This window comes from Capra hircus, chromosome 15 (genome assembly GCF_001704415.2).
Source record: "Capra hircus breed San Clemente chromosome 15, ASM170441v1, whole genome shotgun sequence".
Classification (NCBI taxonomy): domain Eukaryota; kingdom Metazoa; phylum Chordata; class Mammalia; order Artiodactyla; family Bovidae; genus Capra; species Capra hircus.
Genome location: NC_030822.1, coordinates 33,762,825 through 33,786,475, shown reverse-complemented (window position 1 = coordinate 33,786,475; position 23,651 = coordinate 33,762,825). Strand labels below are relative to the sequence as shown.

Here is a 23,651-nt window from a genome sequence, read left to right as displayed (position 1 = left end):
ACTCTATGGACATGAGTTTGAGCAAGCTCCGTGAGTTAGTAATGGTCAGTGAATCCTGGAGTGCTTCAGGGGTCGCAAAGAGTCAGACACAACTGAGTGACTGAACTGAACAGAGTTTCATTGTAGGATGATGAAAAAGTTCTGGAGCTGAGTTGCGGTGATGGTTGCATAAAAAATGTGATTATTCTAATGACACTGAACTGTATACTGAAAAATAGCTAAAATTGTAAGTTTTGTCTTATGGATATTTTACCATCACAAAAAAAATTCTTTATCACATACTTTATTAAACTGAAAACAAGGAAACCTTATGGATTCCAAATCAAAATAAATTCAATTTAGACATTGCAAAATGGAGATTATAATAGGCTGAATAATGACCCACTGCATGGTGATTGCAGCCATGAAATTAAAAGACTCTTACGCCTTGGAAGAAATGTTATGACCAACCTAGATAGCATGTTGAAAAGCAGAGATATTACTTTGCCAACAAAGGTCCGTCTAGTCAAGGCTCTGGTTTTCCCAGTGGTCATGTATGGATGTGAGAGTTGGACTGGACTGTGAAGAAAGCTGAGCGCCAAAGAATTGATGCTTTTGAACTGTGGTGTTGGAGAAGACTCTTGAGAGTCCCTTGGACTGCAAGGAGATCCAACCAGTCCATTCTGAAGGAGATCAGCCCTGGGATTCCTTTGGAAGGAATGATGCTAAAGCTGAAACTCCAGTACTTTGGCCACCTCATGTGAAGAGTTGACTCACTGGGAAAGACTGGTGTTGGGAGGGATTGGGGGCAGGAGGAGAAGGGTCTGACAGAGGATGAGATGGCTGGATGGCATCACTGACTTGATGGACGTGAGTCTGAGTGAACTCCGGGTGTTGGTGATGGACAGGGAGGCCTTGAGTGCTCTGATTCATGGGGTCACAAACAGTCGGACACGACTGAGTGACTGAACTGAACTGAAAGATGTTTATGTCCTAATCTCTAGAACCTGTGAATATGTGAGTTTACATATTGAAAGGGATTAAGTTAAGCATCTTGACATATAGAGAAGTTTATGCATTATCCAGATGAAATTAATAGGGAAACTCCTGAAGGTCAAAATCGGAGAAGGTAATGGGTCAACAGAAGCAGAATCATATTAGGAATACAATCTAAGGAATGTAGACAGTCTCTGAAAGCTGAAACAGGCAAAGAAACAGATTCCTACTTAGACTCTAGCAGAACAGAGACCTGGTAACCCGTTTTAGACTTCTAACCTCCATATCAGTAAGGTAATAAACCTATGCTTCAGCCCTACAGATTTGCAGTAATTTGTTACAGTGATAATAGAAAACTAATACAGAGATATCTTATAGTCAGTTGAAGAAACAGTTGCTGTTTTCAAAACAGGGCAAGATTAATCCTATAGAAATTATTATATTGATGACCTATGGAGAAAGAAATGGCAACCCACTCTAGTATTCTTGCCTGGAGAATCCCACAGACAAAAGAGCCTGGCAGGCTGCAGTCCATGGGGTCACAAGAGTTGGACACGACTTAGTGACTAAACCACCACCACTTTTAATTTGATGATTTAAATCCTGGTAGCAGTCTGTCTCTGGGTGTAATATCAACATAGCACCATTGGTGAAGTAGGTATTTTCAGACATCTTGGTAACTGGATTCTAAAGCATTGGAAACATAGAAATGAATCAGAAATGTCTTCTAGAGGAAACAGCTAGAGGTTGCAGAAGGATGAAAGAAACATGTAGAATCTTTCTGCATAATGTTAAAGATTCAATTTGAAAAAAAATAAATAATTCAAACAATATATTCAATGTTGTTATATAATGGGACTAGAAATCCTTATGGACTCATGGTGCTGTGATTTTACTGACTCAAATTCTCTGCAATAGGATGATATTTAGTGTTTGCTTGGCAGATGATGAGAGCATTATTCAGCATAGTCCTTATCTAGAAGGGGAAAAAATAATACTCATTGAAAAGCAGTTAGCCAATTATTTGCCTATGTAGATAAAAATTGCAATCATGTATCCCATTGCTCATATGAATTGAAAGATAATTCCATATGTGTCAAAATGCAGACTATTCTGGATAAGCCCATGCCAACTTAGTGCTTTTGTGCCCCATAAACAAGGATGAACTTGACTCCTTCACCACAAATATGAAGCTCATTTTCTTCATAAAAATACAAAAAGGCATGGAAAGAAATATCTAACTGTGCAAGTAAATTTATTCAAAATTCACTTATTTGTTTGTTTTTTAAATAAAACTTGTTTTGACAGTACCCTCTGACTCATGGCTAACTGTAGTATTGAGGATAATGTGTGGCAGAATCAATACAATATTGTAAAGTAAAAAAAAAAAAATGAAAAGAAAAATCAATCTCTTAATAAATAAACTAAAATATAAGATAATCATTAAAAACGATGAATTCATCAAATCACCATGATGTACATTTTAAATATCTTAAAAATACAGTGCCATACAGAAATCCTAATGATAGCTAGCTAGAAGCATCTTTTCAGCACAGGGAACTCAGCTCCGTGATCTACAATGACCTCGAGGGGTGGGAGAGAGGCTTAAGATGGAGGGATATATGTTTACTTATAACTGATTCATGTTGTTGAATAGCACAAACCAAGACAACATTGAAAAGCAGTTATCTTCCAATAAAAAAATTTAAAGTTTTTTTTTTAAATTTCAAAAATAAAACCACATACTAACTTTTATAAAGAAAGCTGAGCCCTGAAGAATTAATGCTTTTGAACTGTGGTGTTGGAGAAGACTCTTGAGAGTCCCTTGGACTGCAAGGAGATCCAATCAGTCCATCCTAAAGGAAATCAGTCCTGAATATTCACTGGAAGGACTGATGTTGAAGCTGAAACTCCAATACTTTGGCCACCTGATGCGAAGAGCTGACTCATTTGAAAAGACCCTGATGCTGGCAAAGATTGAAGACAGGAGGAGAAGGCAATGACAGAGGATGAGATGGTTGGATGATATCACTGACTCAATGGACATGAGTTTGAGTACACTCCAGCAGTTGGCGATGGACAGGGAAGCCTGGTGTGCTGCAGTCCATGGGGCCAGAAAGAGTCAGACACGACTGAGTGACTGAACTGAACTGAACTAACTTTCAAAAAAATATTTAGTAAAAATGTAGAATGAAGAGTATTCATGCAATAATGTCATGTTAAGAGCATAGAGAGAGATTAAGAAGACAATCTTCGCAATAGAGAAATTATCGATTTTCTTATGTCAAAATTCCTTCAATAGACTTCCATAAGGTCACTAATGGGGAAAAATAACTAGATGAAAGGGAAAGTTCTGCATCAGTTTCAGATGATATTCACATCACCACTAGAAATAAGGGAAACCCAATTTCACTGCATCATAAGTTTTTACATGCTTCTGCTGCTGCTGCTAAGTCACTTCATTCATGTCCCACACTGTGTGATCCTATAGACGGCAGCCCACCAGGCTCTGCTGTCCCTGGGATTCTCCAGGCAAGAGCACTAGAGTGGGTTCCCATTTCCTTCTACAAAGCATGAAAGTGAAAAGTGAAAGTGAAGTCACTCAGTCGTGTCTGACTCTTAGCGACCCCCTGGACTGTGGCCTACCAGGCTCCTCCATCCATGGGATTTTCCAGGCAAGAGTACTGGAGTGGGTTGTCATTGCCTTCTCCGGTTTTGACATGAACATTACATAAAAGTCGGAACCATAGATGTATTTTCAAAATTTTAGTTAGTTAGAAATAGGTCTAGATGATTAAAATATTGATGAATTCAGGGTAACACAATTTTTATATGATAATCATGCTTAAAGAATATGTCCATAAAATGTAGAGACATTCCTTGTCATGTTTATAAGAACTATGATTATTCTACAGCAAATTTCAGAAGTCTATCCTGGAATGTAGATTAGAAAAACTCAATTCTCACCTTTATGATTAGCAAGACATGTAAGTTCTTTATATTCAAGTCCTCATAAAAGAACAAAAAGTTATAGAAAATAGTACTCAATGTGTAAATGGTTGCACAAATAGGAACTAGCATATTGTGTTGACATTATAGTATTCTTACTGATAAAATCAAAAAGTTGCACTACATTTTCAGAGAAAACCACTTCTTCATCCTGCTTTGAATCTGTTGGGTCTTTACGCTATAGATTATTGGATTCATCATGGGAGGAAAGAGAATATAGATGTTTCCCATAAAGACATGAACCAAAGGTGAGAGATGCTTTCCAAAGCGGTGTACCATAGTGAGACCAATGATGGGAATGTAGAAAACCAGAACTGCACAGAGGTGGGAGACACAGGTCTCCAGAGCCTTGAGCCTCTCTTTTCGAGATGCAATTGCCAGCACCGTATGCAAGATGAAAACATAGGAGATGAGAATAAGGACAGCATCCAACAACAAGGTACAAATCACCAGAGCCAGGGCATAGAAGCTATTGAAGCGAATGTCAGAGCAGGCCAGCCGGAGTAGATCCTGGTGCAGGCAGAAGGAATGAGAGAGAATGTGAGGTCTGCAGTAAGGAAAGAACTTCAAACGGATGATGACAGGAAGAATAGACAAAGAGCTTCTTGCCAAAATGGTCATCATGAAGTAAATGATCCTGCTATTAGTCAGAATGGATACATATCTCAGAGGATTGCAAATTGCTATCAAGCGATCAAAAGCCATGGCAAGAAGGACTCCAGACTCCATGAAAGATAGTCCATGAACAAAATAAGTCTGGGAAATGCAGGCATCTAGACCAATCTCCTGGCTGAGCCCCCACATAGTCCCCAGCACCGTGTATACTGTGGACAGCCCCATGAACAGGTCAGTGAGGGCCAGCATGGCCAGGAAGTAGAACATGGGCTCATGCAGGCTCGGCTCAGTATGAACCACATGCAGCACCAGGCAGTTTCCCAGGAAAACCACAGCATAGATCAAAGAAAAGGGAACTGAAAACCAGGGATAGTATTGTTCTAGGCCGGGGAACCCCGTGAGAATGAATATTGAAGAGTTGATATTGGAAGCAGAAGAAGCAGACATGAATATTTGAAAAATAAGAATAGTCAGATATAACACAGCTTCTTGGATTATAACCCAGGGAAAGCTGATTGTAGAGTCCCAGGGAGTGTCAACTCTGTATTAGAAGTTACAGCACAAGATGACTTCATAGGGAACCTCCTTGGTATTAGTCTCAGAAGTTAGAGAAGATAATCAAGATCCTGATGATTGTAGGCAGAGTGAGTCATAAACTTCATTTCCTTTCAGTCTCTCTAAGAGACTAGCAGCACACAAGCCAGGTGACAGTGACTGCAGTTATTGAGAGCACAATGCTGTCTTGCTCTGCTGCTCCTGAGAAGCCTCTGCACACTCTCTCCATCCCAAGTCCTTGAGCCCAGGCAGTCAGAGTGTTCACATTTATGAGGAAGGAAAATAGAGGACTGATTGTGTGAGTCCAGTGAACCTATGCTCTTGGGACACCTGTGTCCCCTCGGGGGAATGATGCAAGTGAGAGATTCTGTGTGGTCACTTAGAAACTAGTAGTGCCCTGGAAATGTGAGGAATAGATGAATAACTGCATTTCCCTGGGAGTCCACAACTCTTTTTTAATCTTAGAGGAACATAACTGCATGGACTGAAAATTCAACACTTACTCAAAAGAAGAAGGCAAAACATGAACATTCAATGAGAAAATAGAATATCAGCATTCTGAAGCATTTTTCTTGACTCTTTTTCACTTTGAAATAAGAAATATATTTTAGTAAGTCTTATTTATTGTTTTATTACTTACTTATTCATTATTTATTGCTTTATTCTTAAAGAGATGGGAATACCAGACCATCTTACCTGCCTCTTGAGAAATCTGTATGCAGGTCAGGAAGCAATACTTAGAACTGGACATGGAACAACAGACTGGTTCCAAATCAGGAAAGAAGTATGTCAAGGCTAAATATTGTCCACCTGCTTACTTAACCTACATGCAGAGTACATTATGAGAAATGCAGGGCTGGATGAAGCACAAGTAGAGATTTCCAGGAGAAACAGCAACAACCTCATATATGCAGATGACACCACACTTATGGCAGAAAGCAAGGAAGACTAAAGAGCCTCTTGATGAAAGTGAAAGAAGAGAGTGAAAAGCCTGGCTTAAAAATCAACGTTCAGAAAACTAAGATCATGGCATCCAGTCACATCATTTCTTAGCAAATAGGTTGGGAAACAATGGAAACAGTGAGAGACATTATTTTCTTGGGGTCCAAAATCAATGTAGATGGTGACTGCAGCCATGAAATGAAAAGACATTTGCTCACTGGAAGAAAAGCTTAGCCAACCTAGGCAGCATATTAAAAAGCAGAGACAATACTTTGCCAACAAAGTTCCATCTAGTCAGAGATATGGGTTTTCAAGTAGTCATGTATGGATGTGTGAGTTGGACTCTAAAGAAGGATGAGCACCAGAGAATTGATGCTTTTGAACTGTGTTGTTAGAGAAAACACTTGAGAGTCCCTTGGACTGCACAGAGATCCAACCAGTCAATCTTAAAGGAAATTGGTCCTGAATATTCATTGGAAAGACTGATGCTGAAGCTGATTCTCCAATAATTTGGCCACCTGATGCAAAGAACTGACTCAATGGAAAAGACCCTGATGCTGGGAAACATTGAAGACAGGAGTTGAAAGGGACACAGAGGATGAGATGGTTGAATGGCATCACTGACTCAATGGACATAAGTTTGAGTAAGCTCCAGGAGTTGGTGATGGACAGGGAAGCCTGGTGTGCTGCAGTTAATGAGATCGCAAAAAGTTTGACATGACTGAGCAAGTGAACTGATTTATTGTTTTTCTCTAAATGTCTTTTTTTTTTAGTTGATCTTTCTGTCTTCTGAACTGTAGCAAAATATGTCTCCTTTTTGACAGACATAATAAAGAGAACCATATAATCAAATTTTTTGAAAATATGCTATAATAATGACACACATTTGGGCTTCACAGGTAGCGCTAGTGGTAATAATACACCTGCAATGCAAGGGAAATGGATTTGATCCCTGGGTAAAGAAGACCCCCTGGAGGAAGAAATGGCAACCTGCTTTTGTATTCTTGCCTGGAAAATTTCTTAGACAGAGGAGCCTGGCAGGTTACAGTTCATGGGGTTGCAAAAATCAGATAAGACTGAGCACATACACGTATCGCTAAAACATTCAATTAGGGTTAATTATACTTAGTTCATCATGCATTTATCTATGAAACATTTACTGTATTTTCTCATATTCACATGTGTATAATTATTGTCAAGTACTTTATATGAAATTTTAGATAACTTTTATTCAATTTGTTCCTCTGAGACAACTCAGTAAATCTTTTTTTGTTTAAAAGTTTCAAATATAGCACACAAACAGTTTTCTTGATTCATTTAGAGTAAGTTTCTTATCTGATGTCTCATGATCCTCAAATTCCTTAGTATGTGTTTTATACAAATAATGACAATCTCCTATATGACAATAATACAACCATCAAATCATGAAATTAACACTGACACATTACTACCATTGAATTTGTAGAACCCAAGGCTGTATATTGTCACCCTGCTTATTTAACTTCTATGCAGAGTACATCATGAGAAACACTGGGTTGGAAGAAGCACAAGCTGGAAACAAGATTGCTGGGAGAAATAGCAAGAACCTCAGATATGCAGATGACACCACCCTTATGGCAGAAAGTGAAGAAGAACTAAAAAGCCTCTTGATGAAAGTGAAAGAGGAGAGTGAAAAAGTTGGCTTAAAGCTCAACATTCAGAAAACAAAAATCATGGCATCTGGTCCCATCACTTCGTGGGAAACAGATGGGGAAACAGTGGAAACAGTGTCAAACTTTATTTTTTGGGGCTCCACAATCACTGCAGATGGTGACTGTAGCCATGAAATTAAAAGATGCTTACTCCTTGGAAGAAAAGTTAGGACCAGCCTAGATAGTATATTAAAAAGCAGAGACATTACTTTGCCAACAAAGGTCCGTCTAGTGAAGGCTATGGTTTTTCCTGTGGTCATGTATGGATGTGAGAGTTAGACTGTGAAGAAGGCTGAGCGCCAAAGAATTGATGCTTTTGAACTGTGATGTTGGAGAAGACTCTTGAGAGTCCCTTGGACTGCAGGGATATCCAACCAGTCCATTCTGAAGGAGATCAGCCCTGGGATTCCTTTGGAAGGAATGATGCTAAAGCTGAAACTCCAGTACTTTGGCCACCTCATGCGAAGTGTTGACTCATTGGAAAAGACTCTGATGCTGGGAGGGATTGGGGACAGGAGAAGAAGGGGATGACAGAGGATGAGATGGCTGGATGGCATCACTGACTCGATGCATGTGAATCTGAGTGAACTCCAGGAGTTGGTGATGGACAGGGAGGCCTGGTGTGCTGTGATTCATGGGGTCGCAAAGAGTCGGACATGACTGAGTGACCGAACTGAACTGACTGAACTGAATATAACTTTCCCCAATTGTACCTTTAATGTAATTTATATTAGAAACATTTTGGTTCAGAATTATTTGTGTTAGTATTAATAGTTCTGTTATTCTAGTCTCTTCTTTGATACTTCCTCAAACTCCTCTTGTTTTATATGACACAAACTTGAACATCACAGGTCATGTATTTTGTAGAATGTCCCTCAGTGGGGTTTGTTTGATGGGTCCTCATTGTTAGATGTCAATTATGCAGGCATGCCATGGTTGTCAGTCTCTTTTCTTCCCATGCATCTGTTTCACGTTATTCCTGTTATGAATTTGCCCCATTGTGGATGATTATCTTGTTAGGTGAGGTCAGCCAGGGTTTGTCCCTATAAAGTTACATATTTTCTTTTGGCATTTAATAAGTATTTTGGGGAAGAGAATATTCACTATCATTATTTTTATTGTTCAATTTAATGTTGATTTTATAATGTTCCAGATTTGGCCAGTGGGGCACCATAATCTGGCGTTGGCATGTTTTTGACTTATGTTCATTATTCTTGGAACACTGCTTTGGTTTTTGGTACAACAGTGTAGTCAATGTACTTTCACTAACCTGGCCCTGGAATCATCCATTTTCCCAAGAAGTTATGGCTCTTTTTCATACAGATCACTATTCAGAAGCTGAGATTTGCATTCTAGACAGGCCATTTCTACTGGATAAACAATGCTCCTATTGGTTATTTCAGGGGCATTAGCTAGGTATTAAATCTACCCACTTATACTGAAAACCTTGATTCCAGCTTTATACAGCTAATTCTAATTATTCATGGTAGTTGTGTTCTATAAAGTTGCCACATACACTGAGCTGGTGACCACAGAAATATTGTTTCTAGGGGAAATACAAGGGTAGGTTTCTACAAGTCTTGGTCACAGCATCTTTGTGTTTTTTTTTTTTTTTTTTTCGCTTTTGACAGCATTGTGCATATAATAGCATAACAGACCTACTGTTATGTTATATAGATTCACTTGCCCATGACTCTATAAAACAAGCCAGTCTCACAAGCACTGAACACTAGTTCGTGCACAACACTGTTTCCCTATATAACACTTAGTAGATATTTCAAAAATATCTTCCTGACTCCTGAGGGAGCACGTGTCAGAGACCTGTGTCCCCCACGATGACCAACACCTCAGCTCCAAGGTTACTTTCAACATTTAGACGCCCAGTGGCCTCCTTTCCATGCTACCCGGGGTCACAATGTGAGCGAAAACATCTTGAGCGCAACAGTCGTGGGACTTAAAATGCACTGGAACAGGAGGCCAGTGCATGTTGGCAGTTCCAGGGAGAGCTCTGAGGAGTGGCCTGTAAGGGATGCAAAGAAGCTCTTTGAGGTCAAGGATTCCACCAGAGTTCTACACTGTGCTTTACTAAGATAAGCACTGGGTTTTCTATGAAACTGGATAGGATTCAAATCCCATATCTGTTTTCTATGAATCTGTGACCTGAGGAACTACCTGCATCATACATCCATAAGCTCAAGCCCTGAACCACTGGAGTGGGAACACTGACTCAAAGACCCTAGACTACCAGAGAACTAATGTTAAGGAGTATCAGATAGCAAGAACTCACACAAAGGAAACCACTTGAATACAAGACCTGGCATCACCCAACCACCAGTAGCACCCTGCACAGGAGGCCTCATTTAAACAACAAACAAAGCAAAAATACAAACCCAAGCATCAGCAGACAAGATTACCACCTCACTCAGCCTTGCCCATCAGAGGAAAAACAAACAAACAAAAACTCAGCACAAGTCTCATCCTATACGAAGCTTACACAAATGACTGGACCAACTTTAGGAGGGCAGAAACCAAAGGAAGAAAGGATTCAACTTTCTTCAAGGAAAGAATTCAACCCGAAGCCTGCAAAAAGAAGACCTCAAATGTTGGTTACTACGAGTGAAATGACACGGAACATACAAGACACATAAGAGACAGACAGGAAACCACTCCGGCCAGAGGAACAGAACTGGGCAAACTAATTGCCGTTTATTATTATAAAGCCTTCCTTAGGCAGAATTCCAGACTGTAAGAATAAGCCTTTTCAGTACAGTGCAGGTGCATACATGTTATCGTACAGCAAAAGGGAGTGAAATCTCTGTCTACTGCAGAGTCTGCACAAAGCCCTCATCTCCCTCTTATCTCAAGAAGGGAATGCTCCCTCGTTTGCAAGGGACCATTAAACTCAAGGCTGTATCCAGACTCTTTGGCAGAATGCCTCGTATGCAAGGACGCTCAGCCTGAGCAGAGAGACCCGTTTGCAGGCACATCTCTGCTACCCTATTAACCCTTCACTCAAACACAATAAGTTAAAAAAAAATAGTGATAAGGAAGAGAAATACTACACAAATGAAGGAACATCCTAGAAACACAGAAGTTCAAATAAATGAAGAGGAAATAGGCAAACTACCTGAAAAAGAATTCAGAATAATGATAGTGAAGATGGTCATAAACCTTGAAAACAAAATGGAGAAAATGCAAGAATCAATTAACAAAAAACTAGAAGAATAAAAAAATAAACATATAGAGACAAACAACACAATTACTGAAATTAAAAATACTCTAGAAGGAATCAATAGCAGAATATTTGAAGCAGAAGAACAAATCAGTGAGCTGGAAGATAAAATGGTGGAAATAATTTCTAAAGAGCAGAATAAAGTAAAAAGAATTAAAAGAACTGAGGACAGTCTCAGAGACCTGTGGGACAATATCAAATGCACCAACATTCTAATTATAGGGGTCCCAGAAGAGGAAGAGAGAAAGGATATGGGAAAATTTTTGAAGTGATTATAGTTGAAAATTTCCCCAACATGGAAAAGGAAATAGCCAATCAAGTCCAAGAGGCACAAAGAGTCCCATACAGGATAAATCCAAGGAGAAACACACCAAGACACATACTAATCAAACTAACAAAGACCAAACAGAAAGAAAGAATATTAAAAATAGTAAGGGAGAAGCAACAAGTAAAATATAAGGGGAACTCCATATGCTTAACAGCTGATCTTTCATCAGAAACTCTGCGGGCCAGAAGGGAATTGCAGGACATATTTTAAGAACTGAAAGGGAAAAATCTACAACCAAAATTGCTGTTCCCAGCAAGGATCTCATTTAAAATTGATGGAGAAATAAAAAACATTTCAGATAAGCAAAAATTAAGAAAATTCAGTACCACCAAACCAGCTTTACAACAAATGTTAAAGAGACTTATATAGTCAAGAAATACAAGAGAAGAAAAAAAGATCTACAAAATCAACCCCAAATAATTAAGAAAATGGCAATAGGGACATATATATATCAATAATTACTTTAAATGTAAATGGATTAAATGCTCAACCAAAAGACACAGACTGGCTAAATGGATATACAAACAAAACCCATATATATGCTGTATACGAGAAACCCATTTCAGGCCTACAGACTCATATAGACAGAAAGTGAGAGGATGGAAAAATATATTCCATGCAAATGGGAAGCAAAAGAAAGCTGGAGTAGTAATCTTCATAACAGACAAAACAGAACATGGAATAAAGAATATTACTAGAGATAAGGATGGACACTGCATAATGATCAAGGGATCAATCCAAGAGGAAGGCATAGCAATTGTAAATATCTATGCACCCAACATTGGAGCACCTCAATACATGACAAACACTAACAGACATAAAAGGAGAAATTGACAGTAACACAATAATAGTAGGAGACTTTAACATCCTACTCATACCAATGGACAGATCATCAAAACAGAAAATTAATAAGGAAACACAAATCTTAAATGACCCATTAGATGAGATGGATCTCTTTGATATCTTCAGGACATTCCATCCAAATGCAGAAGAATACACCTTCTTCTCAAGTGCACATGGAACATTCGCCAGGATAGACCACATCTTGGATCACAAATCAAGCCTCAGTTAATTTAAGAAAATAGAAATTGTATCAAGCATCTTCTCCAATGACAACACTATGAGACCAGATATTAATTACAAGAAAAAAGCTGTAAGAAACACAAACACATGGATATTAAGCAACAGGTTTCTAAATAATCAACAGGTTAATGAAGAAATCAAAAGAGAAATCAAAAAATTTCTAGAAACAAATGACAATGAAAACACAACTCAAAACCTATGGGATAAAACAAAAGCAGTTCTAAGAGAGAAGTTTATAGCAATACAAACCTGCCTCAAAAAAAAAAAAAAAAAAGAAAAGAAAAGCATCAAATAGACAATTTAACTTTACACCTAAAACAACTGGAAAAAGAACTTAAAAACCCCAAAATTAGTAGAAGGAAAGATCATAAAGATCCGAATAGAAATAAGTGAAAAAGAAATAAAAGAAACAATAGTAAAGGTAAATAAAACTTAAAGCTGGTTCTTTGAGAAGATAAAAAAATAGCCAGACTCATCAAGGAAAAAAGAGAGAAGCATCAAATAAACAAAATTAGAAATGAAAAAGGAGAGGTTACAACAGCTAATGCAGAAATACAAAGGAGTATTAGAAACTATTATGAACAACTATATGGCAATAAATATAGATAACCTGGAAGAAATGGACAGATTCTTAGAAAAATTCTATCTTCCAAGACTGAATGAAGAAGAAATAGAAATTATGATCAACCCAGTTACAAGCACTGAAATTGAAGCTGTGATCAAAAATCCGCCCCCCCCCAAAAAAAAAAGCCCAAGAACAAATGGTTTCACAGGAGAATTCTATCAAACATTTAGAGAAGAGCTAATGCCTATCCTTCTAAAACTCTTTCAAAAAATTGCAGAGAAAGGAACACTTCCAAACTCATTCTACGAAGTGACCATCATCTTGATACCAAAAGCAAAAAAACAGACAACTATAGGCCAATATCACTGATGAACATAGATGCAAAAATCCTCAACAAAATTTTAGCAAACAGAATTCAGCAACACATCAAAAATACACCATGATCAAGTTGAGTTTATTTCAGGGGTGCAAGGCTACTTCAATATATGCAAATCAATCAATGTGATACATCATAATAACAAATGGAAAGATGAAACCCATATGATAATCTCAATAGATGCAAAAAAAAGCATTTGACAAAATTCAGCACCCATTTATCATTAAAACTCTTCAAAAAATGGGCATAGAAGGAATATACTTCAACATGATAAAGGCCATATATCATAAGTTTACAGCAAACTTTATTGTCAATGGTGAAAAACTGAAAACATTCCTCCTAAGATCAGGAACAAGACAACAGGGTCCACTTTCACAACTATCATTCAACATAGTTCTGGAAGTCCTAGCTACAGCAATCAGAGAAGAAAAAAGAAAAAAGTAAAATGAATCCAGATCAGAAAGGAAGAAATTCAGCTCTCACTGTTTGTAGATGACATGATACTGTACATACAAAATCCTAAAGATAGTATCAGAAACTTACAAGAGCTAATCAGTGAGTTTAGCAAAGTTGCAGGATACAAAATCAATACACAGAAATTGCTTGCATTTCTACATACTAACAATGAAAAATCAGAAAGAGAAATTATGGAATCAATCCCATTCACCATTGCAAAATAAAGAATTAAATATCTAGGAATAAACTTACCTCAGGAGACAAAAGAACTGCACACAGAAAATTATAAGAGACTAATGAAAGAAATCAAAGATGACACAAACAGATGGAGAGATATTCCATGTTCCTGAGAAGGAAGAATCAATATTGTGAAAATGACTATACTACCAAATGCAATCTACAGATTCAATGTGATCCCTATTAAATTACCAATGGTATTTTTCACAGAACTAGAGCAAAAAAATTCACAATTTATATGTAAACACAAAAGACCCTGAATAGCCAAAACAGTCTTGAGAAAAAAGAATGGAGCTGGAGGAATCAACCTTCCTGACTTCAGATTATGCTACAAGCTACAGACGTCAAGACAATATGGTACTGGTGCAAAAACAGAAATATAGACCAATGGAGCAAGATAGAAAGCACAGAAATAAACCCATGTATTTATGGGTACCTTATTTCTGACAAAGGAGGCAAGAATATACAATGGGACAAAGAAAGCCTTTTCAATAAATAGTGCTGGGAAAAATGGACAGCTACATATAAAAGAATGAATCAGAATACTTCCTAACACATACCCAAAAATAAACTAAAAATAGATTAAAGACCTAAATGTAAGACCAGAAACTATAAAACTCTTAGAGGAAAACATAAGCAGAACACTCAATGATATAAATCAAAGCAAGATCCTCTATGACTTACCTCCTAGAGTAATGGAAATACAAACAGAAGTAAACAAGTGGGACCTGATTATACTTAAAAGCTTTTACACAACAATGTAATATATTGTATATATATAATATATAAGGTGAAAAGACAACCCTCAGAATGGGAGAAAATAATATCAAATGAAACAACTGACAAAGGATTAATTTCCAAAATATACAAGCAGCTCATACAACTCAATATCAGAAAAACAAACAAGCCCATCAAAAAGTGGGAAAAGATTTAAACAGACATTTCTCCAAAGAAGACCTATAGATGCCCAACACACATATGAAAAGATGCTCAACATCACTCATTATTACAGAAATGCAAATCAAAACTACAATGAGATATCACCTCACACTGGTCAGAATGGTCATCATCAAAAAGTCTACAAACAACAAATGATGGAGATGGTGTGGAGAAAATGGAAGGCTCTTGTACTGTTGGTGGGAATGTAAATCAATACAGCCACTATGAAAGACAGTATGGAGATTCCCTAAAAAACTAGGAATAAAACTACCATATGACCCAGCAATCCCACTCTTAAGCATATACCCTGAGGAAACCAAAATTGAAAAAGACACGTTTATCCCATTGTTCATTGCAGCACTATTTACAAAAGCTAGAACATGGAAGCAATCTAGATGTCCATCAACAGATGAATGGATAAAGAAGTGTGGTACATATATACCATGGAATATTACTCAGCCAGAAAATGGAACACATCTGATAGGGTGGATGAATGTGAAGTGAAGTGAAATCATGTCCAACTCTTTGTGACCCCGTGGACTGTAGCCCACCAGGCTCCTCCGTCCATGGGATTCTCCAGGCAAGAATACTGGAGTGGGTTGCCATTTCCTTCTCCAGGAGGTCTTCCTGACCCCAGGATCAAACCCAAGTCTCCCACATTGCATGCAGATGCTTTAACCTCTGAGCTACCAGGGAAGCCCCAGATGAACATAGAACCTATTAAACAGAGTGAAGTCAGAAAGTGAAAGATAAATATCATATTCTAATGCATATATATGAAATCTAGAAAAATGGTACTGAAGAATTTATTTATGGACAGCAATGGAGAAACAGACATAGAGAAGAGACTTATGGACATGGGGAGAAGGGAGGAGAGGGTGAGATGTATGGAAACTTACATTACCATATGTAAAATAGATAGCCAACAGGAATTTGCTGTATGGCTCAGGAAACTCAAATATGGGCTCTGTATCAACCTAGAGGTGTGGGATGAGAAGGGAGATGGGAGGAAGGTTCTAAAGCTAGGGGATATATGTATATCTATGGCTGATTCATGTTGAGGTTTGACCAAAACCAGCAAAATTCTGTAAAGCAATTATCCTTTAATAAATAATAAATTAATTTAAAAACTCTTCCTCTGTTTCCTAATATATAAAAACTACACTGTCTAACATTTAATATTTGCCATGCCAAAAGGCCATTTGAAACACTCAATCAGCTATCATTAGCTGAAAAGGGATAACATTTTTCAAAGCCTGAAATCTTGACCATTATTTTCTTTGGCTTTCAATCACTCAACAATGATGTCCACTATGAATTTTTTTGTCAGCTGTCATCTCATGAATCCACAAATTTAGTTGTTATCCCATTTTCTTCAAGCTTCATGATGCACTACAGATGTTATTATAGCGGTTTCCGGAGGGCCCTCATATATGGATGCAGGTATTCTCTTTTTTTTTTTTTTCTCCTGGATGTAGTCTATCCTGGATTCATTGACTTTGAACTAACAACAGCAGTATGAATCACACTTGAAGAAAGGTTGTGTAATACACACATTTTCTCTGTAAGGCACATCCCAGCCTTCTTGCTGTTATACTAGACAGCACTATGTTTGGAGGCATTTCAAGCAGCAAATTTATCATCAAAAGTACAAAAATGTTTAAATGATGGCACAAAATAGATCATGAAGATTATTTGCAGTATGAGGGCTGAACCAAGAAAAGAGAGTATTGCATCAGGGACATGTATTTACATCAGGAGACTCAATTTTATCCCTCTCTGAGCATGTCCACAAATAACCACAAAAGCTCTGAATACTAATTTTCGGCAAAAATTGCTGCCCCCCCCTTTTTTTTTTACTATGTCATGTTCTGCTTCATCATGATAGTTTTCATTGTTCTGAAATCAGTTTTGTCTGAAAACAATGCATTTAATTCAGATTTCTTTTTATCAGTGTTCATGCAATTTTTTTTAAACCTGTGCCTTTAAAGTGGTATCGTGTAGACAATATATAATTATATGTTTTTAAAATCCGCTCTGACAAGTTATCCTATTACTTTTGATATTCCGATGTTTCACACATGAAGTCATCTTTGATTTAATTGGATTAAAATCAGCCATGTTTGGTATTGTTTTCTATAAGTTATACTTGTTCTACTTTTCTCTTCTTTCTTATTTTTGTTTTCTTCTTCCTCTCTTTTTTCCCCTTCCCTAGTTTTAATTGAACACATTAGATGATTCTTTTTTATTTGCTTGCATATCAATTTTACCTATTTTTCATTTTTGTTTAGTGAGTGCCTAATCCAAGTTCACTCTTAAATAATAATATATCACTTTATGTGCTTCCCTGGTGGCACAGCAGTAGAGAATCTGCCTGCTATGCAGGAGGTGCAGGTTCAGTCCCTGGGTCTGGAAGATTCCCTGGAGAAGAAAATGGCAACTCACTCCAGTATTCTTGCCTAGGAAATCTCATGGATGGGGGAACCTGGCAGGCTATAGTCTATGGGGTTGAAGAAGAGTCAGACATGACTTAGCGACTCAGCAACATGCCACTTTATGAGTACCGAAGTTAACTTACATTAGAATATTTCCAACTCCCAATTTCTCTTTCCTATGTTTTATAACATTGCTGCTAATCATTCACTTACCCATATAATCATAAAATAAATTCTTACAACTATTTCTTTGAATAAGTGGTCCTCTATTATATCAATTAAAAATAAAAATAAAGTATCTATTAGCTTCATTATTCCATTTCTGATGCTTTTTTAATGTGGATCTAAATTCTGACAATATCATTTTTCATTACTCTGAGAAACTTTTTAAAGTAATTCTTGCAGGGTCAGCTTATTACCTGTTGATCTCTGTTTCTGCACACCTGAGAAAATATTTCTCATTCACTTTTCAAGGATAATGTCCCTACATGTAGAAATTTAGACTGTTTTTTTTCCTTAGAATACTCAAATATTTCATTCCACTCTATTCTTGCCAAAGTGCTAAATATCTACCATATGATCTAGCTATTTCGTGCCCAGCTATTACTCAAGATCAAACACAGGCTTTGGACTTTACAGTCTAAAATGCATGACTTATATTTTATAGAAAGGCATTAAATGTAAAAGTATTGAGAATGTCATAAAAGTTAGAAAGCTTTTAATAGGATGAAGAGATACATGAACATAGAGAAGAAAAATAAAGTACAACTAAAATCAGTAAATAATTTATTAGAAGTTAAGCAGTGTGGAATCCACCACACAACAATTCTGATTCCACTTATTTTGTTAGATTTATTTTGGCTAACTTTATTTTATGCAAAGTTAGGTTACTTTAACAAGTCTATCTCCTTTGGGATCTTATGATACTTTGGTGATAGTCAAATGATCAGCTGTTCTACCCAAGAGAAAAATTACACATGCATTTCATATTTTCCCAGTGGTGCTGCCAGTCACGGCAGCAGTATGCTCCTGTGGTCATATATTATCTTCCTTTCGAAATAAACAGACACCCCAGAAGTGTATCCCCAACTGAGTCCCATGAGCCTATTAACATTATTGTTTCTGCATAAAACCCTCCAGTCTTCTGACATTCTTAGTCACTAGCACTGGAATAGCTATGTTTAGACAACTGGTTCTTGACCTAAAGAATGATGAATCAGGCCTCTACTTTGCTGAGTTCATGATAGTTGAGGAAACTGTATTATATTTTTTTCTCAAAAGCAGACAAACATTACTAGAAATTAAAGGGTCATAAAGTGATCTAATTTTTAATATCTCTCTAGAAATATTTTTAATCCTCTATTAATGTCTGCTGCCTCTATCTTGAACTTCAGTAGTTCCAGATTTACTCTCACTGGTTTTCCTGGCTTAGAAGTTGACTATCTCTGGCTCTCCATCCCTTTTGCCTCCATTTATGCTATGGTTTTCCTGGGGAACTGCATGGTACTCCACGTGATCAGGACTGAGCCGAGTCTGCACCAGCCCATGTTCTACTTCCTGGCCATGCTGGCCCTCACTGACCTGTGTGTGGGGCTGTCCACTGTGCACACAGTGCTGGGAATCTTATGGGGGATCATTCAAGAGATCAGCCTGGATTCCTGCATTGCCCAGTCCTATTTCATCCATGGTCTGTCCTTCATGGAGTCCTCTGTCCTCCTTACTATGGCTTTTGACCGCTATATTGCCATTTGCAACCCATTACGCTATTCCTCCACCCTAACTAATGACAAAATCATGAAGATTGGAGTGGCAATCTTATGTAGGAGTTCTATGCTCATACCTCCAGTCATCATTCGCCTAAAGTTCTTAAATTATTGTCAGCCCCACATCCTTTCTCACTCTTTCTGCCTGCACCAAGACTTAATTCGAATGGCCTGTTCAGACATCCACTTCAATAGCATCTATGGTCTGGCCCTGGTGATCAGCAACTTGTTGTTGGATGCAGTGCTCATCATTATCTCCTATATCATGATCTTGCATGCAGTCTTAGCAATTGCATCACGAGAAGAGAGAATCAAGTCTTTGCAGACCTGTGTATCTCACATCTGTGCTGTTTTGGTTTTCTACATCCCAATCATTGGTCTGACCATGGTTCATCGTTTTGGCAGACACCTCTCACCCTGGGTTCATGTTCTCATGGGCAATGTCTATATCCTTTTCCCACCCTTGATGAATCCCATTATTTATAGTATCAAGACCCAGCAAATACGAAGAAGAGTCCAGAGATTGTTTTACTTGAAAAAATGTAAGTCTTAATATCAAATGTGAATGCATTTAAAAGTCAGCAAAGGAGTTCAAAAGGGTAAGAGTCAGTGAATAATTAAAATATGTTTAATGACTTTCATTTGAATGAGGCTTTCCATTTTGCAAACACTTTCGTCTGCATTTTCCTTGAAACTATCATATTAGTGAAATTGACATGAGTTATGCTGTCAATGATTTTTTAATATCTGAAAATACATATATAATAGCTTCTGAATCATAATAAGGTCTGAGGCAGATTAGCTATTAAAATTCATCTCACTATGGCCAGTTTGGGAGTCATTCATTATAAAAAGGTACATTTTGCTAATTAAAATCCCCCAAGTAATTACTTAAGGACCAAAAATTATTTTACTCCAATTCTCCCTACTCTAAACTACATTCTTGTTTATTGTCTACCCATTTTCCCAATTTAGTCCCATGGCAATGTAACTAAATAAGCATAATAGAGAATTTGACCTTTTTGAATAAATTTAAAAAGCAATGAAACAAGCAAGCATTAATTTTGATACTCTTTGCCCATAAGCCAATCTTCCTCACTCTCACCCTACTGAACTGGAGATAGAGACAATCAGTAACTGCCAGAGTAGTAAAAAAAAAAAAAAAAAAAAAAAAAAAAAAATAGACGTTTGTGATTAGTTTTATTTTCTTAATCCAAGGAACAATAACAAATAGCTACTCCACTTGCAAACCATTTGAAAATGTTTCCTATGAACCCATAGATCATTTAAATCCAATGAGGAGAGAATGTTACTGTGATCAAAGAAAAATGTTTCTAATTTATCTCCCCATCAAGACTCTGTGGTAGATGCTATTTTCTAATACATATATGATTTGTAGTTTAAAAAACACATAGATTAAATGATACATCAAATTTTTAGGTGGTAGCAGGTGATGTGATTGAATATATTCTCTGCTTAATTTTCAAATCACATGAAAAATCTTTCTTTCCTATCTCCCCTCTGTACTTTTCAACATGAAGTTTGTTAAATGGTTCCACAACCATCATAAAACTTTTATAATTTAAAAGTGAGCAAAACCACAAATAAATCATGGATAGCAAAATAATGCACACATTTGGACTCTTGGTATGTGTAAATTTCCTTAAAACATTATTGTTGCAAGGATTTTTATATAATGTACTTGATATGTTTAGGGCATGTTTTGTTAATGCATACTTTCAAATAGTAGTTCACTCTATTTAGATGTACATGCACCATCTGATAAATTCTCAAAAATATTTACAGTCATGAAATCACCACCACAATCAATCAAGATATGGAATATTTTCATCACCCCACAAGTGCCTTTTATCTCTTTGTGGTCACTCTTCTCCCACAGCCCCAAATTCTCCGCTGCCTCCAAACTAATTTCTATCGTAGGTTTTGCTTTTAAGAGAGCCCCTACTTGTGTGCTCAACTGTGTCTAGCTCTTTTGTAACCCCATAGACTGTAGCCTACCAGGCTCCTCTGTCCATGGGATGATCCTGGCAAGAGTACTGGAGTGGGTTCATTTCCTACTCCAGGAGATCTTCCTGACCAGGGATTGAACCCTCATCTTCTGTGTCTCCTGAATTGGCAGACAGATTCTTTACCACTGAGCCACCTGGGAAGCAGCTTTTAGAGAAGATCCCGTAAATTGAATCATAAGTAATGTAATCTTTTTGTCCAGATCCTTTCACTTGCAATAATACTTTTGAGATTCACCTTGTAGTTGTTGCCTGCATCCACAGCTCATTTTTATATTTGAGTTTTGTTCCATTGTACTACATAGGGAAAACTATTCATTAATTGATTGGGTTAGCATTTTATAGTTTTGATTTTGAATGAAGCAGTTATAAACATCTACATCATGCAATTTTAAAAGCAACTCCCTAATATTGTTAGAGTTTATTTTTAATCATCACAATAACAAGTATAATGGTCATAAAATAATAATTAGCTTATATTTATCAGATTCCTATTATATGCCAGGCACTGTGGAAGGACACAGTAATGATTCTCACTGTTGATCTTTAGAGCCAGTCCATGGGCAAATCATAATCAGTTAATTTTGCAGATGAGGAAATTGAAGTAAAGGGATTTTTAAAAAGTAGAAAATAATTGTGGGGCACTTTAGTTTCACAGTACTTTTACCACTGCCATTAGAGTACCGTTTTACATTGCAGTTATCTCCCCATCATTCTATCTGTTTTTATTGTTGGTGGTGTTCATGGTGTGAATTAAAAATTTTAAATTGTGTGTTGCTGTAAATATAAGTTTCTTGAAACAATCATTTAGTAGGCCATTCTTTCATCAGCCAGTATTATGATATATAACATTCTAATGTAAAAGGTTTTATATTTTATACTCAAATAATAACATGTGATGAGTTTAGCTTATTTTTAGTCTTATCTGCTCTCAGAGAGCCAATGGTTCTTCCACTTAAACTGTGAATTAAAGTTTTTGAGTTTAAAAAATATATTTGCTGTGGTGTCATATTTTCTGTCAATTGGAAACTGATATTCTCTGCCAGGAAATTTCTTCCTTTCACAGGTCTCTGCCACTAACTGTCACTTCTCTACAAACCCCTCATCACTACATTAAAGGGGAAGCTGACATGGCCCTGCCCTCAAGAACTGGATAGGCCTCTTTTCTAAGTCTGTAACACTTGGCAGACCCTTGCTGAATGAATCTTATCTTACTTCCTCACTCTGTATGTCTGTATGGAATGCTGATTTTTCTCACCCTCTGTTGCATTTTGACTGATTTTCTCTTCAATCTAGTTAGTAATCCAATTGTAAATGGCTCTTAGTCTACAAACTGAAACTGACACATTTTCTCTTATTTCCCTGACTCTAAGTTTTTGGGTTGTTTTTTTTTTTTTTTTAGCCTGTGGTTACAGAATCATTTTTTCCTAGGCATAACAGTTCCCATGACAACTCTGCTAGTCAGCATTCACCATGATTTTTGTGTCCCCCACAATGCTGTAAAGAACACCTAGATCCATGTGCTGCATTGTGGAAGAGGAAGAAACTGGTTCCCTCACTGAACATACCATGTGCTAATTTTTACCCTTATGCTGCTCTCTGATGATGGCATGAGATAGTTTGCATGGAAATCTCCCTCAGGAGATAAACAAGTAGTAGGTTATTAATATCCTTCTGCTTTTAACTTCTCCCTCAAAACACACTGGGTTTCTAGCTTCTCATGCCCTGACACTGTAAATGAGTGCCAAAGAATGCAGCTGAACCTCAGACCTTGAAGATTATATCTTTTCAATTCTCTTTGCTTATCTGTGTTTCTCTTCTCCAGCTCGTGCTGAAAGGGGTTCCATTACTCTTCTTTTGTTTTAATATCTAAAAGAAACTTCCTCTACATCCCAAACTCTTTGCTTTCTGTCTTTGTTCTAGCTGGTACCATCTAACAGATGTAGTTGATAATGTTAAGATGCTAGTGAAAGAAAAGAAAAATCAATAATATCCAAAAGGCAAAATATTTTATATATATATATATATATGCACCCACATATATACAAATATATACATACACACATATATATACATATTCTGAATGGTTTCAACTAATTATTTTCTTATGACAATATATCTGAATTTTAGCAAATTCTACTTGTTATAAAATAATGCTAATACATTTTTGGCATAAGTTAAACATTTTTTTCCACAGTACTATATTTGAATCAAGTCCCAACACCAACATGACACTGCAAAAGTGTAAACTAAATTTTACTATTATATTTGTAAATGGTTATTGACACTTCAGTTCAGTTCAGTCACTCAGTTGGGTCTGACTCTTTGTGACCCCATGGACTGCAGCATGTGGGCTTCCCTGTCTGTCACTAACTCTCAGAACTTGCTCAAACTCATGTCCATCGAGTCAGTGATGCCATCCA

The 23,651-nt window shown here is 37.1% G+C and overlaps 2 protein-coding genes across 2 annotated transcripts; one reads left to right on the top strand and one right to left on the bottom strand.

The window, feature by feature from the left end:
• LOC102176512 (olfactory receptor 51V1-like) lies at positions 4,105 to 5,046 on the bottom strand. The gene has a single exon (XM_013976740.2). The coding sequence runs from the start codon at positions 5,044 to 5,046 to the stop codon at positions 4,105 to 4,107; it is 942 nt and encodes a 313-aa protein (XP_013832194.2).
• LOC102176217 (olfactory receptor 51V1-like) lies at positions 18,804 to 19,754 on the top strand. Its single transcript, XM_005701216.3, has one exon. It carries the CDS (start codon positions 18,804 to 18,806, stop codon positions 19,752 to 19,754), a length of 951 nt encoding a protein of 316 aa, XP_005701273.3.